Consider the following 16827-nt stretch of genomic DNA (forward strand, 5'->3'; position numbering starts at 1 on the left):
AAACACCTGTCCCCATCCTCTCTCTTGATGCCCTCAATCAGCACAGGCCAAGTACAGTTCTACTGTTATTTATTCATACAATAAGAATAACAACATTTCATTACCCCCACATTCAAGTGATTTGTAACCCAACCCCAGCCAAAATCTATCACTTGGGCAACACAGCTCTGTTTGCTGGATACCTAGATTGATTAGGTGTCAATGTAAATACAATGCTTCCATCAGAAAGTGATGGAGCTTCATCTCCCTATCATTTAGTTTGGGGATTAAAATCCCTACAGATCTGACACCTGTCCCAGAAATGATCCTCACTGAGGCACTTTTGACACAGAGAATGAGGGTCACTCACCAGCATGAATTTTCTGCATCCTATGCAAAACTGAAAGCTCAATGACAGAAGCATTCCCGAGTACCAGGTATTGGCACCTAGAACAAGTGGGAACCAATACTCCACTAACTACTGAAAACAACTAAGAAATTAAACTTACACTAAGCTAACTTTGAACAAGTACAAAACTATATACAAGAGAAAAACAATTTAACTGAAAGGGAAAACTTGCTGAAGCAAGCTAACATGCTCTGACTGCCAAACATGGGCAGTAAGAAGAAAGTGCCTGGAATCAGAGGAGACTCCTTCCTTTATATCATTGTGTAGCACCACAGAGCAGCAGAAGATTCATGCACTGCCCCAATGGGAATAATCTCCAACTCTGGTGCACTGGGTGCATACGCACCTGAGGTTGAATGGACATGTGCAATGACTGGAAGAAGAATCAAAATTTGCCATTGGGAAAACCAAAGTATTTAGTTTTGGGTTAGTTTGATTGTAGTCTAAATGTTAGGTCTTTTTTATACTGACCCAAAATGTTTGGTTTCAAGTCAGTTCAACATTAAACTGTACAATGGGGATAATGATACTGACTGTCTTTTAAAGCATTTTGAGATCTATGGATGAAAATTGCTATTGAAGAGCTAGGTGTTGTTTTCCTATGGTGGTGTATTGCCTCAGGGGTGTTGTTGTTTGGCAGCTTATGCCCCCCAGTCTTTCCTATGAGCTAAGCTTCCTGGCCAGACTACATTTTCCATGATGAAACATGGTTTCCTTCTGACCAACTTAGGTGCTGCATTATGGGAGATGTAGTCCAGTCAGGGAGCTTGGTCCATAGAGGAGAGTGGGGGCATCAAGTACCCAAACTACAACTCCCATCAGCCAATGCAGCACCATAAGGAGATGCAGTTTAATGTTGAACTGATCAGTTTTGGGTCAATTCAACACACTGAAGTATGTTAAAATATCAAAATGTTTCATTTCAGTAGAAAATGTCAAAATGAGACATTTCATCATTTCTGAATCAAAATTTTTTTAGAACTTTTCATTCCCTGAAAATTTGTGATATTTCTACTTTTTGTCCCAGTTTTGGTCAGAAACAAATGTCAAAATATCAGAATTTCCCATCTAACAGAAATTCTGATCTTTGTTCAGATGTATGTAGAATAAACTCTGTGCTGGCAGCATTTGTATTCACAGAGAAGGCTGTGGAGTATCCTCCTTGTTACAAAACAAAAGTATTTGGTGCAATCTCATCCATTCCAATGGCAAAATTTGCTCTTTAGAAGCAATTTTATGAGCCTTAGAGATAACTCATCTCTTAGGTATTTCCATAGCCCCCATCACCATAGTATCTGAGCTCCTCACAATCTTTAATGCATTTATTAATACTCAACATCCCTGTGAGGTAAGGCAGTTCTATTATCTCCATTTCACAGATAAGGAACTGAAGTACTGAAGGCCAAATACAAATCTAATGAGTGGAAGTCTTTCCATATTTTTCTTTAAAACTCCCATGCAATGGGATTTAGATCAGGCCCAGAGAGACTAAGGATGCCTCAAAATATGGCCCTAAGCGACTTCCTCAAGGTCATACACGAAGTCTGTGGCAGAGCAGTTAATGGTACCTGGGTCTCCAGAGTCCGAGGCTAGGGCCCTAACCGCTGGACCATCCTTCCTCATCTCTAGCAGGAGTGAGATATTGATTCTGGGCCCAGAGATTATTTTTGAAAAGTTGATATAAAGGTCAGTTTAGCCATAGATCACCTACCCAGGCACCAGTTTTGAAGTTTCCGCTACTTTTTTATATGTGGATAAATCAGCTTATTTTAAATTAAATTTCATAGTTGACATTGACAGTTGTTACTGAAGATGCCTAAGATTTGTTTGATTCAATTTGGTACACAGGTAATGTAGTTACATTCATAAACATAACACATGCAGAATGACATTCTTTTCTAACTATAATGTGCAATACTTTTGGGTGACCAGACAGCAAGTGTGAAAAATTGGGATTGGGGAGGGGAGGTAATAGGAGCCTATATAAGACAAAGCCCCAAATATCAGGACTGTCCCTATAAAATCAGGACATCTGGTCACCCAAAATACTTCCAATTAACACATGCACATGTCTTGATATGTTATAAGAAATGTTGCCCTTTTGAAGGTATGTCAGTTAAACAGATCTAGCTTAGTGTGCACTATTGGTCCTAAATAGGCAGGTGTGAAGGAGACTATTTTGGTTGGAGCAGGGAAGGGCAGGTGGGTCCACCTTGATGAGGATACACTTACCCAAAATTGCTTGCATTGGGGAAATGAAGGGCACAAAGACCACTGTTCAATCTTGTAAACCCCCCTGCAGCTGTTATTCCAGCTAACTACAGCATGCTAGTGGGTTAGGAGGTGCCTGCCACCACTCCTAACCCAAAGTCCAATTATTTGGGCATTGTGCAGGGAATGAGAAATTATCATATTAATGATTAAATTATCACATATAACTGCAAAATATGCAGTTGTCAAATGACTCAGTTACCAGTGTAGTAAAGCTATAAATACACATTATGCATATGCCTTAGCCATAGGCAAAGAGCAGCCTTATGTTTAACATCATATAAGATTGAATAAAATAATCCATTAAGCCAGGCATCAATATGATCTTTCTTGCAGCCTTCATAGCAATAGTTACTGACCAAGCCAGCTCTCGGAGTCTGTTTTTGAAGTTTTTTTGTTGAAGAATTGCCACTTTTAAGTCTGTTACTGAGTATCCAGGGAGATTGAAGTGTTCTCCCACTGGTTTTTGAATGTTAAAATTCTTGATGTCTGATTTGTGTCCATTTATTCTTTTGTGTAGAGACTGTCTGATTTGGCCAATGTACATGGCAGAGGGGCATTGCTGGCATATGATGGCATATATCACATTGGTAGATGTGCAGGTGAACGAACCCCTGACGGTATGGCTGGTGTGGTTAGGTCCTATGATGGTATCCCAGAAACTGCAGAACTGGAATTAATTTGCAAACTGGACGCCATCAAATTAGGCCTGAATAAAGACTGGGAGTGGATGGGTCATGACAAAAAGTAATTTTCCCTCTCTCGGTATTCACACCTTCTTGTCAACTGTTGAGAATAGGCCACTTCCACCTTAATTGAATTGGCTCGTTAGCACTGACCCTCCCACTTGGTAAGGCAACTCCCATCTTTTCATGTGCTATAATATATATTCTGCTTACTGTATTTTTCCCTCCATGCATCTGATGAAGTGGGTTTTAGCCCACGAAAGCTTATGTCCAAATAAATTTGTTAGTCTCTAAGGTGCCACAAGGACTCCTCATTGTTTTTGCTGAATTTTAATATAATTAATTTAAAACGTTTGGGGCTAAATTCTGTACTGACTTATGATTGGTGCATCCCCATTAGATAGCCAAAAATTTAGTCCAGAGTCTGTATTAGCAAAAACAAACTTGAGGGTCTAACAAACCGGGGTGAAGCAGAATAGAACAGGAAACAAGGATGTAAAGACTAAGAGTGAGATACACAAAAAATGGCAAAAATCCATCCTCCCGGATAAAGCTACTTGAGTCAGTAACACACATGAGGTGCTGCCAATTCAAGCATTGAGAAGTTCAAGAATGGAGATGGAACTGAATCACTGAACTAAGGAATGGGGGGAGGGGGAATTAAAGCAAGACAAAGGGAAAGACATCTTCCAGCCTACCCTTCCCATCACTTATCACCAGAGTCTTCATTCTAGACACTAGACATTTTAATCTAGTTATCCAAAAAAACCAAAGTGAAGCTAACATGGTTTATACATAACAATAAGCACAGCATGCTTCCACCGCTGCATCCCCACTCCTGTTTATTGCCATTCATTGTAGTGTTACAATTTAAGGTCCTGAGTCTGAAAACTGTTTCACACAAGCAGACTTGTGCCCAGATAGAACTCCACTGAAGTCAATGGGGCTTTGCACAAGCAGAAAGAATTAGTCACACACAACAGCTCACGGCCTAAATTGGACTAAGCTTCTCAGGGACAGGACTTGTAATGTCTAGTTTGTCAGTAAAGCATCATGCATGCTTGTGGTGCTGTATAATTATCAGTAACCTCTTGGACTTCAAGTATTTCAAATTTGCATCATACCAGCAGCAACACTCACCACAATTGTTAGTCTTATTGATAATCTCAAGGAGTAAGGCCAGGAACTGAGGCCTTTATCCCAAGAGGTGCTGAACACTTGCACAGAGGCTGAATTCCCCTTTCACCACTGCCAGCAGCCCTTCCAGTTCCAGGTTTAGCCTGTGTATGAAAACCTGGGAAAGCCAAGACAACTTATGCCTTAAGAATCTGCCAGCCTGTTTATCACACAGGGTGAGAATTTGCTAATTTGTATCCTACCTATCTAGTGTGTCAAGCTTAGTTTGCATGTTTTGTTTATTTACTAAGGTAATCTGCTTTGTTCTTTTTGCTATCCCTTTAGTCACTTGAAATCTACCTTTTGTAGTTAATAAACTTTTCTTTATTATTAAACTCAGTTTATGTAATATCTAATGGGGGGGGGCAAGAATTCGTGCACATCTCTCTTCACATTGAGGAAGGCAGATTTTTATGAGCTTGCGCTCTGCAGATTTTTCTATACAGTGCAAGACGGTATTGTTTTGGGTTTCTCTCCCAAAAGGGGTGTGCACGTAAGTGCTGGGGCTGTAGACAGTTATAGATAGAGTGAAGCAATAATTCACCCTCTCCTCTTCTTCTACAAATATGTTTCATTACAAGCTTTTGCCAATAAAGTTTAAATTTGGTGCCATGCTTCCTTCTTTACCAAGGAGACAGATTTCAGTTCATATCATACACTAGTTTATGGATTTCACAGACTCAGTGCAATTTTGGTTATTCATCTCAAGTTGCAGTGAAATGCATAGAATATTTGCTTCACAGCTAAATTTTCATTTTCCACTAGGAAGTAAGAGGTTCATTGTGTATACTTAAGAGATTAACAGATTTTATTAATTTTCTAAAATATTTTAGAATACAGAGACCAAGACCCCAAATTCTTGACAGTTTTTGTTAAGTCTTTATATTGTGAATGAGCAAATATGCCGGTAAATTTTTATGACAGACACATACATACATCCACTTCCTAAACCTGTACATTTCAACTCATTAGAAATGTTGACTAAATATATCTATGATCTCAAAAAGCAAATGGTATAGCTAAAGAACACCTACATTGTTTTAATTACATGAAAATAGATTTCTTAATTTGATTACAGTGTAGCTTCCTAACGTAGCATTTTGACTCACCTGATAAGATTTAGATTATTTTAAAGACAAAAACCTGCTAGACCATGTATAACCCAGCTTTTAAATGTCACAAATGTATATACTGTTTGACACTGTTACATATGACTGAGTTGTAGCTGCAAACAAGATGTAGAAGACTTTACAGTGTTCTGCTACAATAATCCACATAGGGACTACTAAAGCTAGTTTATATTTGGATCCACAATTTACCAACCAATACAGATTTAGAGTATACTGTTGTATTTACTATATTTCTGAGAATCTGAATCACAGAATACTTGCTCTATGATACAGCACAACTAATAGGGAATAACAACGCAGATTTAAATATGCCTATAATTTAAGTTTTCAAGCAGAGTCTAAATCTAATCAACAGTCAGAAGGCTCACAAAATTAACAGTAGACGTGCTCTTTAAATTTTTTTGAATATCAAATTATATATACATATACACAACATAAAGAGCCTCTTAATAAAAAGCAATTTAGCCTATTTTACAGTCTCCTTTGCTTGAAAATTAGTCTTCGTACTTGTTTAACCTTCCAAATCACTGATAAAATCCATTAATAATTTACAGAAGGGTAAACTGCTCAGCAAGAGTATGATTGAAATAGTTTTAAATATTTTATGTTATTTTTGCTTTTAGAATGCGATTTACGATTTGGGAAACTCACATTTAAACGTTAAAATGCATAAATAGCATTCACAATAGAAACCCAACCATAATATATGCAGATATATCTGCTACAAAACAATCTTCTGTAACAGACATTTATTAAATACAATACTTGTTTTACAACTTCAATCCATGATGACAGCATGGAAAGATTAACATTACAACATGGAAAGTTCTCATTCACTTGACTGGTGAATCAATCTGTCATAATTTAAGTATTAATTGAAAAATCCAAGCATAAAAAAAAAAAAGGTGCTTGCCTACACAGGATTTAAATAAAAAAATACTGCATCTTTCGGACATTGCTAAGAACAAACAGAAAATCAATGACAATAGTCTTAAAAATTCAAGTTGAAAATTACAGAAGGTCACTTAAAATAATTGATTAAATGAAAATCAGGATAAACCACACACCTAGTGTGGATTAGGGCACCAGAATAGAAAATGCAAAAAACATGGCAATACAGAATAGATAAGAAAGAAGCTAAAGAGGAATTTCCTTGTTGTACTATATTTTTCAACCTGACCCTTTTGTTTTCCATTGTGTACAAATTACAATTTTGTTTTCAAATTGCCAAATCTAGCTTTTATCTCTAAATCACCACAAAGTCAATATCAATCCATCATTCCTTTGCATTAAAAGAAATATATACATTCTATACATCATTCAGTTCCCCTCATTGTGAGCAACATGTTCGGTACTGGCTTACAAAGTTATTATAGTACTTCCAGAATCACTTAATCCTTTGTCACTGGATTGCTTCTACATAGTTTGCTGGGTATAAGCCAACTTGTCCATTATCCAGACGTCCTTTGCACCAACCTTGCTCATCTTCATCCTCTGTTTTAGTTAGCTCATCCCCTGCAAAATAAATTTCACGTCTGACAACCACCACCACTTTGGTAATAACAGAAAATAACGTAGTATAAACTCTATCCTAGATACCTACCCTTCTTCCTTCCCCACCATAAATGCTTCCTAACTCTGCTCTTTACCATCACTTTGATTTTAGCAAAAAATATCCCATTTTATAAACATTCACATATGATATGAAGGGATCCAGTAAGCACTTTAAGATACTTGGATTATAGGAGTTGTAGAGAAGTGAAGTATTATAATGCTGACATTTCAAAAAGTTAACACTTTGCTTTACCAAAATGAAAATACAATTTTAAGAATTACATAAATTAGTATTAACTCCCTACCTTTCTAGAGAGTATGGATGGAAAAGACTAATTTTGGGAAGCATAACTGCCTCTACCAAGTCAAAAAATGACTATTTTTTTTTACACTAATGAGATTTACAGCCATTTAATGTACACAATTTCCCCCCATACATAAAAATTGCTACAAAGGCATGTAGCAAAAAGCTACGAGATTTAGCAAAATGTGCCAAGAAATGTTCTCTCTTTAAAATATACTGGTAGGTTACTGGTATACCTACTGGATATATTGTGAAGAAAATAAATATCTTCCATCCTACGTTATTTTTTGTTACCTTCCCCTTTAAACAAACATAATGGACATTGGGATTTAATTTCTGGTGTTGTGGTCCCAGCTTTACTGTTGGAAGTTTACTGTTTCAAATACTCATAGAACATAAGTCTCACTCATTCTAATACCTGTAATTCCTTATGGTAGCCATTCTATACCCCACCCCTCAGCTGCACTCACACGCCCCGCTGGGCCCTGCCCACCGGACTGAGCCAGCAGCGCAGCCAGGGCTGGTCCTGGTTGGGGATCGCTCTGGCTCCTCGGGAGTGGTGCGATCAGCCAGGTTGGAGGGGAAGAGGGTCCTGGCCTGGGCGAGGCTACTTCAGGACCCACTTGCCTGGAAGGGCCCAGCCAAGCCCCCTGCACTGCCCCCCACTGGCCAAGACTGGCTCGGACTCTGCACCAGTCCCATGTGGTTTGGCCCTGGAGAGGCAGGTGGGGCCCCGCAGATGGCGGACAGCAGAGACCACTCTGAGCTGGAGCCACACTGGGAAACAGGGCAGACCCCTGGGACGTGACTCCCAAGAGCCTGTCTGTGCCCACCAGCCCTGCAGCCAGCAGCACTGCCCAGACCACATGGTAGAGCCTGGCTGCTGGGCAGTGAGCCCTCTACAGGCAAGCGGGACCTGCTGCCTTGGAGCCTCTTATACAGCAAGGCCTGGGCACTTGACTGCCCTGGGAGAGGGGCCAGACCTGTCCGAGTGGATGGATCCGTAATGGGCCCCTTCCGAGTGTAAACTCAGGACTGATGTAAATGATATACTAAACTATAACATGGATTGTGTATAATATGGACTTATTTAAACGTCTTTCCTATATAGATATTTAAATGTCTACAAACAGGTTGTCTAGGTCTCTTTTAATGTAGGTAAGTACTATCCACATTTTAAGGATTATTTTCTTCTGAGAACAGTCGGGCTAAATAGTTTAACCAAAGTCACACAGCTAGGAATAGAACCCAGAATGCCTGACTCCAAGGTAACCACTACATCCCAGTACATAAACGTTGCTTCATTTTGCTGTAGACAGGCTCTACTGTGCTAATCCCTTGGAATATAGAACCTATCATTTGTCTGACATATTACTTGCTGTATTCCAAAGGGATTAGCACATCTCCAAGGTGGCTGGGTAAGCAGAGGGAGAGCAGAAGTTGCCACAATCCACTGTGGATGAATAGCAATTTTTGGCTCCCATTGATTCTAGAAAGGAATAAATAGGAGCTTGGTCTGTCTTGTTACTGCTGTTCCCCTATCTGGACAGGGTTTAAAGCAAACCAGAACACTACTCACTTTTTTGGTAGCCCCAATTTGTTTAAAAATATTGAGATATGATTATTGTGATCAGAGAGAGCATTTTACTACAGATAAATGGCAAAAATGGACAAAATGAAACATTGGTTTACCAAAGGTAAATTGTGCCAGACTAACCTGATACCTACCTTTGAAAATATATCTAGCTTTTTAGACAAGGGAAATGCAGTAGATATAATCTGGACCGCAGTAAAACTTAATATGGAACAACATGGTAAATTATTAAACTGGAGAAGAATGGGATTAATACAAGCACTGTAAAGTGGATGAAACAATGGTTAAAGAAGAGATGACAATGGGTTGCGCGGAAAACAGAACTGTCAGGCTGGAGGGAAGTTGCTAGTGGAGTGCCTCCAGCAGTGACTTTGGGACTGATGTCATTTAGTATTTTCATTAAGGACTTTGGCACAAAAAGTAGGTGCCAAGTAAGAAGTAAGAAAGAAATCCACTGTTGAGACAAATTTAGGAGGCACTGTCTATATAGATGTACAAGGTCATGCACTTAGGATTAATAACAAGAATTCCTGCTGTAAGCTGGGGGCTCATTTGGAAATGCCAGAAGAGAAGACCTGGGTGAATTAGCTAATTGCAGGATGACTATGAGCCACCAATGTCATGAGACTGTGAAAAAGACAACTGCGATCTTAGGGTGTCTCAAATGAGATTTCCAGTAGAGAATGGCGAAGTATTAATGCCATTGTACAAGACACCAGTAGAACCTCATCTGGTCACCCATGTTCAGGAAAGATGAATTCAAATTGGAACAAGTGCAGAGAAGACCTACAAGGATGGATAAGGGGAATGGAGATCCTATGTTATGAGATGAGCCTAGCGGAAAAAAAGATTAAAAAGGAATACAACTGCTCTCTATAAATAAATCAGGGAAATTAGAAAAATTAGAAAAAACAGAAGCTTCCCAAATTTTTAACTTCATCTCATTCCTCCCATTTGTAACCTAATGCACTAAGTGAGCCATCAAATAATGAATAAAGGGCCACACGCAGACACTGAGGGAACGGGAACAAAGATGGCCAAATCTCATTTTTGCAAGCCGTGATTCTGCACCTTTTTTAGAAGTTGCTCACAAGTCAACAGCTATCATCTCAGGAATTCTGACTGAGCTGATTGTAAAAATGCAGGTCTGGATGCACCACCAGCTGTTGGTTTTTACAGCCTGAACTAGTAGCTCTGATACAGTTTCAACCTGCCACCATCGAAGGCTACTGCTCTTAGGTTCTTCCTGCAGTGTTTCAAGCTCTCCACTCCTGGGCTGAACAAATGAGAAATCACCTTGCCAGGCTAGCACAGCTGCAGAAAATACCAGAAAAGAACCCCAGCCAGAGTCAGCGGCACCTCCAGCTTGCACCTATCTGCTTGAAGTGCTGCACTGTTAAGCAAAGCAAGTGAGCAATTTGTATGACAGTGTGTTGGGATGAAAGTGGACCAGAGCATGTCTCCCACACTGCAGTTCCGTGCAAGTTCAGCTACATTCTCCAGACTTCCTTTTGTTGCTGGGATGGGCTCATGGCTCAGGAGAGGACAACTGTACCCCAGCAAGCAGGGGAGATATCTGGAGAGAGTATACCCAAGGGATGACCTCAGAGGATAGAGCAGTGGTTCTCAAACTTCATTGCACTGTGACCCTCTTCCGACAACAAAAATTACTACACGACCCCATGGAGGGCTGAAGCTGAAGCCCGAGGGCTTCAGCCTTGGGCGGCTGAACCCGAAGTCTGAGCCCCACTGCCCAGGACAGAAGCCATTGGGCTTTGGCTTCAGCCCTGCATAATGGGCCTTGGGCTTCAGCAAGTCTAGCACCGGCCCTGGCAACCCCATTAAAAGGGGGTTATGATGCACTTTGGGGTTATAACACAGTTTGAGAACCGCTGGGATAGAGGGTGACAGAGGAGGAGGAAGGTGGGGGAAATTTTTAACCTAAAAATGTGCACAGTGGGGAAGCAGGAGGGAAAAAAGGGTACTTCTGGTTAAAGCTGTTAAAAAAAAAAAAGAGCAAGCTTTTTTCCCCCTCAAAACTTGATACACACTCATCTTGTGATACTTTTTTTTTTTTGGGGTGGGGGGGAAGTCTTGTGATTTTTGATCTTCCAGGGTTGGCGATACTAGGTAAACAAAGTAGTAGCAGCCATCACCACCCCAATGAAGAAGAGATAATTAGTTTCACTTTGAGAAAGCTTCCTTCCCGGCAGCTAGTGCTCCCTGCACCTGCAAGGTATGAAGAAGCACTGCTAACACTTCTAGGACAAAGAGATGTTTGTAGACAGAAGAATGGATCATTTGCAGATAAACCGTCTACTGTAATGCGAGACTCAGTTTAGAGCTAAAGTGTTTGTTGGTAAAAATCCCAGTTCTCACAGTACCCAAAAGAGGTGAGAAAGCAATATTCTTCTGGTACTTCCTCATGTTTCCCCTTCTGACAAACATTTTAAGTGACTGAAGTAAACTTACCAGCCTTAAAGCTGAGTTCATCATGCTCTTGGCCCTCATAGTCATACAGTGCTCGTACTCTCACCTCCATGGCAGGGGAGGCATCTTCATCAAATGGGTTTGTGTCTCCATTTGCATCAGTGGAAGAAAACGGATTGCTAGACTCTTCATCAGACCATTCTGTAGGGTAGCTTTGGTTTTTCTCAGAGCTGCTAACACTAAAAGCAATTTAAAATTGTAGTTTACTCCAAAACATTAACTGAGATTACATATATCAACATATCTAGTTAAGTATAAACTTAATGGTTTATACATTAGCGCTAATGTTTCAAAATTTTGCATTTCTAGGGTAGTGTTTCTTAACATGTTTAGGTTGGTGACTTTAAATAAAGTCAAATTTTTTTGCAACCTCCTTATATTTACTATAGAAGAGTAAAAATTGATAAGTCTATATTATTTGTTTGTTGAGAGAGACAGAGAACACTTGTCTTTGAAAGATAAGGGTGTGCAGAGGTAGTGAGGAAGCAAGATTTTCTTTGCTTTAGATTTAAAATTTTCAGTGCCTTTCAAGCAAGTAATTGCTTTTTGTGACCTCCCACGGGTCACAATGCACCAGTTGAGAAACACTGTTCTAGAGCAATACTTTTAGAGCAAGTAGTTTGTTTATAGTTAAAGAAAAGGCAACTGTTGAGAGTGCACATGACATTCATATAATAATATGACACACCAGGACTGGTACAATGAAACAGGTAATTGAGAAAGTATTAAATGGAGAGAAAGTCTTAAAAGTGGACTCATCCAGTGAGTGCACACACAGCAGCAAAGCTCCAGCAGTAGTTTCACAGCAGATTGTCAGAGTTCACATATTTTAGAACAGTTAAATGAGAACAAAAAGCAACTGGTAAGTTGTGTTACCAACTGCCAATAACCTCAGAATAGTTTCAAACCAGAGGAGATTAAGGCAACATACACAATCTCTGTTAGAAAAAGAAAAGTTAGGTTTACAATGTTGCTTATATGACTTCTCATAAGAACTGCCATGCATAATACGGTGCCTTTGTAGAAACCCAAAATTGGAAACCTTGGATAGAGAAAGAGCAAGTGTGAAAACAATTTAAAAAACGTTCTTTCACCAACTTTTTGATTTTATTGTCCTCCTTTTCACTGACAGTACTCCCCGTATCATCTTCGTCTTCAAAGGGATTGTAACTTGATTGTAATGACTGCACTGTATTACTCGGGACACTAAGATGGCTATTTGGGAGAGAAAAAGCATTAAGGTGACCCTATCGGCTCATGGATTCAAATGTATATGTAATTAGTGTCACACTAAAAAATGAGCTACCCAGCAGTTACCCTGCTCCAGTCAAGCACATTGCTTGGGTCCCTTAGAACAGTACAGGGGGCCTCAAAAGCACTACACATAAATATTATACACTTAAGTATAATACTTTTTTCTCTCTAAGCTGTGAAGGATTTGCAAAGGACTTAAAAATCTCCAGCCTTATCAGAAAGCTCAGTAGATCCCTCAGCGTAAATTTGACTATTATAGTAATGAGCTGTCAAAGCAGACAATGTATCTATTTAATATAGTCATTTGGAACTGACTGAACACATTTTTTACTTAAATTCATAAAAAGCCACCTAAGAGAAAGTTCAATTTCAGTTGAAGTTTGGTTTCTTCCAATTCCAGGCTGAAGGACAGATAAAAATATGCTGAACACCACAAAAACAAGATAAAACCAAAGTATTCAATGCGCTTGCAGGCACACAACCCTTTCAAAAAGCTGAAATTTAAGGACTTTTCTGTTTGTTCCCTTATCCACAGAAATATTGCAAACCACTAAGTCCTGTTCTGAGACAACAGAACCATATTCCCTTTACCTAGGTGAGTAGTGAAATTTCTGACCTGTATCCACCTAATGTACTTCAAGATACCATTCTTTCCTATTATTCTTTCAGCCTTTGTCTCTCATGGACATAAAAAAAGTTCTACCTGCTATGCTTGGTATGCTGCGAAGCCTGATCTCCTGTCTGGTTGACACCAGTTAGAGTCACTCCATCTGAAGCCTTCTTCTTCTCTCTTCTACTGAGAGTACGATTGAAATCTGCAGACCACTCCTGCAAAATGAATGCAAAAGAAGCTATTGAGAGTTTAAGCTAATCAGCAGCATAATATCTAATGTTGAAATTCAGTTATACTGAGGCAGTTCATCAGTTGTGTATGCAATGAGAACAAAAGACTTTAAATGTTTCAACTTTATCTTTAGATCTCTTCTCTTCTTTCCCTTGTCATCCACTCAGAGAGATCTATGCATCCCTGCTGGAGTCCCGAGGACACCCATACTTCTCCCAGCCTCTTAAACCATGCCCAGTACTATGAAAACCACTCAGTATTTAACAGCTTTAACCTGAGGTTGTCACTTGAACTAAGACCAGGCGAGAGGCAGTTGGTGCAACTGATAATCATAGGTATATATAAGTAAGCTATAGTTTCTGTTTACTTAGTTGTTTTTGGAATATTCTGTTCGGCATACAAATATTGATCATATATAAAACTGTTAGTATTGGGGGCTCTCCAACCACTTAGCAGAAATCTCAGATTGTGAATAGGAAGTGAGGCAGTCACTGGGAAAAAAGGATTTAAAATATTTTTAGCTGTCTTAATGTGATGTGATATTACAGCTAGAAACAAGGAGGACCCAGCAAACTCTCTTCAGAACACTAGTGGTTTACAGACCAATAGAAAACTGCTAACATAAGAACACCCATATTGGGTCAGACCGAAGGTCCATCTAGCCCAGTATTCGATCTTCTGACAGTGGCCAATACCAGATGCCCCAGACGGAATGAACAGAGCAGGTAAGCATCAAGTGATCTGTCCTGTCACCCATTTCCAGCTTCAAACAGAGCATAGGGACACCATCCCTACCCATCCTGGCTAATAGCCATTGACGGACCGATCCTCCATGAACTTACCTAGTTTTGAACCTTGTTATATACTCTTGAGGGACTTCTGTGCCAAAAAAATTAAATATTCTGCAACAAAAAATTAAATATTCTGCCTACAATATTTTAAAATTCTGCATATTTTATTTGTCAAAATAAAATATAAAAATCACACCATTTTCAATTATTTGCTGACAAATACTTTGAAATAAATTACCAAAATAATTGAAAATGGTGTGATTATATTGTTATTGTGTTTGTGTTATTTTGACAATTAAAATATGCAGAACTTTAAATTTTTTGGAGCAGAATTCCCTCAAGAGTACCAGGTACAATCTGGGTGCAGGCAGCTCGGTGGGGATATGGATGCAGGGGGGAACCTGGATGCACAGGGGCTTGGTGCAGGGGGAATGGGACTCTGTGGGATGGGTGTCCAGGTGGGAGGGGGGGCTCCTGATGCAGGAGGCAAAGCTTGGCAGGGTGGGTTTTGGGGGGGCTCCTGATATGGAGGGGGGTGTGTCCAGATGCATTGGTGGGGAGAGGGGTCACTGTACAGGGAGCTGCTTCCCCGTCCGCCCAACCAGCATGCATCTGGACTGCCCCGCTGAGCCTCCCCTCCCCCAAGCCCCGTGGCAGAGCTTCCTGCAGCCAGGGGAAGTTTCTGGGGCTTGATCTGACCCAGCCCCGGCTGCTCCGTGCAGGGAAAGGGAAACGGGTACTCGTCTCCATCCTCCCCCTACCCCCTCCCCAGCTGGGACTAACATCCCTGGGTGGCCAGGGCATCCCCAGACCCCCCTCCCCTCAGTGATTTACCTCTCCCCCCAGCTACCTGAACAGATGGGTCTGCACTGGTGCAGCTACTCTGTGGCATTTTTCTGCTGCACCACAGTTGCGCAGAATTTCCCAGGACTATGTTATAGTCTGGTGTACATATTTTTCTTTTCCAATACCCTATATTTTTGACATCTTTTTTGACAGTTTTATAGTAGACCTAATCCTTGTTTAATTTTTCCCCCCTCACCTTGTCTGTTTCTAGTTCTAACAGTTATAAAGCCCAGAGGTGGCAGGAGGGAAGAGTAGTCCCCCGCAGGGGAAATATTGTGGAGGTTTCTGCCCCTGCATAAACCCGCATGGAGGGGCTGATGTGAGTAGGACATGGGGGGGGTGGAGCAACAGCTATGGGGCCCAAGATCAGGACCTAGAGAGGCCTGAACAGCTGTGGTGGGGACTCGGATCAGGCCAGGAAGCAGGATCCAGAAGGTTGAACAGCAGCCATGAGGCCCAGAATTGGGCTGGGGAGCAGAGAATGAAACCCAGAGGGGCTGGAATGGGCCAGGAAGCAGGTAGGAACCCCCCAGGATCCTCCTTCCCAGCACAATCCTCCTCCCTCCTCCACAATTTTCAGTACCTCCCCTTCCTCTCTCCCTATTCACAGGGAGCATCTACTCCAAACCCCCACAATGAAGAAGGGAGAGAAATTCACTGTGCCTTATCAAAACATGGTAGTGTATCAACTGAAAGGCATAAAGGAAAACCTTTAACTTTGATACATAAACAAAATAAGGATTAGGAAGGTGGCAGCAGAATACCTTTTTAAATTCTCTCTCTAAAAAGTGAGAGCACCAAAATTCTCTTATAGGCAAGCTTATGGGTCTGTAAGGAAACAGCCATTGAAGGATCCATTGCTTATGTGAATAAATACAGCTGTTCTGCACAAATAACAAAGATTAAAGCTTTGTCCTGGATATCAGCAAGGAAATTAAGAGTAAAGTGAACTACTGGCAATATCAGAAGCAATGCGCTGGTTTAATTTTTGTGCCAACTGAAGTCTTACATTCTATCTCCCTGCCTCTAAAAATGCCGAACTCTCCCATGATGACTGCGTCCATCTGCCACTAGTCTAAAATTAAGGGAGAAACCACAAAAACAGATTCTACAGGTAGTACACAGAGTGCTCTTCCACTGCTACAATACATAGCTTTCAAGATTTCAGTTTAAAAGATAAGCAGCATGTCAAGAATGATCTGTGGAAAAGTCAACTTGTTAAACAAGTAAACTATTTTAGAAGTGACCTATTGCATGAAATGTGGTGATTCTGCATTTCAGTGTAAGTCCTTAAGGTACAACTCCCTAATTTAATATATTTGAGCTATTGCTGCTAAAACCCATTATTTTATATCTAGAAAAAATCAATAAGACTAAAGTTTGATCATGGAACTCCATGATTTTCATGTGTTTAAGTATTTATGTCTTGATATTTTGGAGCGTTTAAAGGCAAATGAGTAGTCAGACAGACAGGCATGAGTGAAGAGTTGAACACAATA

The 16827-nt window shown here is 40.3% G+C and overlaps 1 protein-coding gene across 12 annotated transcripts in view; it reads right to left on the minus strand.

The window, feature by feature from the left end:
• Positions 1-5311: 5311 nt before the first annotated feature.
• PACSIN2 (protein kinase C and casein kinase substrate in neurons 2) overlaps positions 5312-16827 on the minus strand; it is a 124905-nt gene continuing 113389 nt past the window's right edge. For 10 of the 12 annotated variants that reach the window (XM_034783394.1, XM_034783318.1, XM_034783423.1 and 7 more), the window contains 4 exons: positions 13551-13675; positions 12692-12808; positions 11576-11772; positions 5312-7166 (listed from right to left, as the gene is read on the minus strand). In XM_034783394.1, the coding sequence (XP_034639285.1) occupies positions 7054-7166; positions 11576-11772; positions 12692-12808; positions 13551-13675 (552 nt within the window). In that variant the 3' untranslated portion in view covers positions 5312-7053. The remainder of the gene's footprint in view (positions 7167-11575; positions 11773-12691; positions 12809-13550; positions 13676-16827) is intronic. The other 2 variants (XM_034783414.1, XM_034783403.1) reach the window with 1 other exon arrangement.

This window comes from Trachemys scripta, chromosome 1, assembly GCF_013100865.1.
Source record: "Trachemys scripta elegans isolate TJP31775 chromosome 1, CAS_Tse_1.0, whole genome shotgun sequence".
Taxonomy (NCBI): Eukaryota; Metazoa; Chordata; order Testudines; family Emydidae; genus Trachemys; species Trachemys scripta.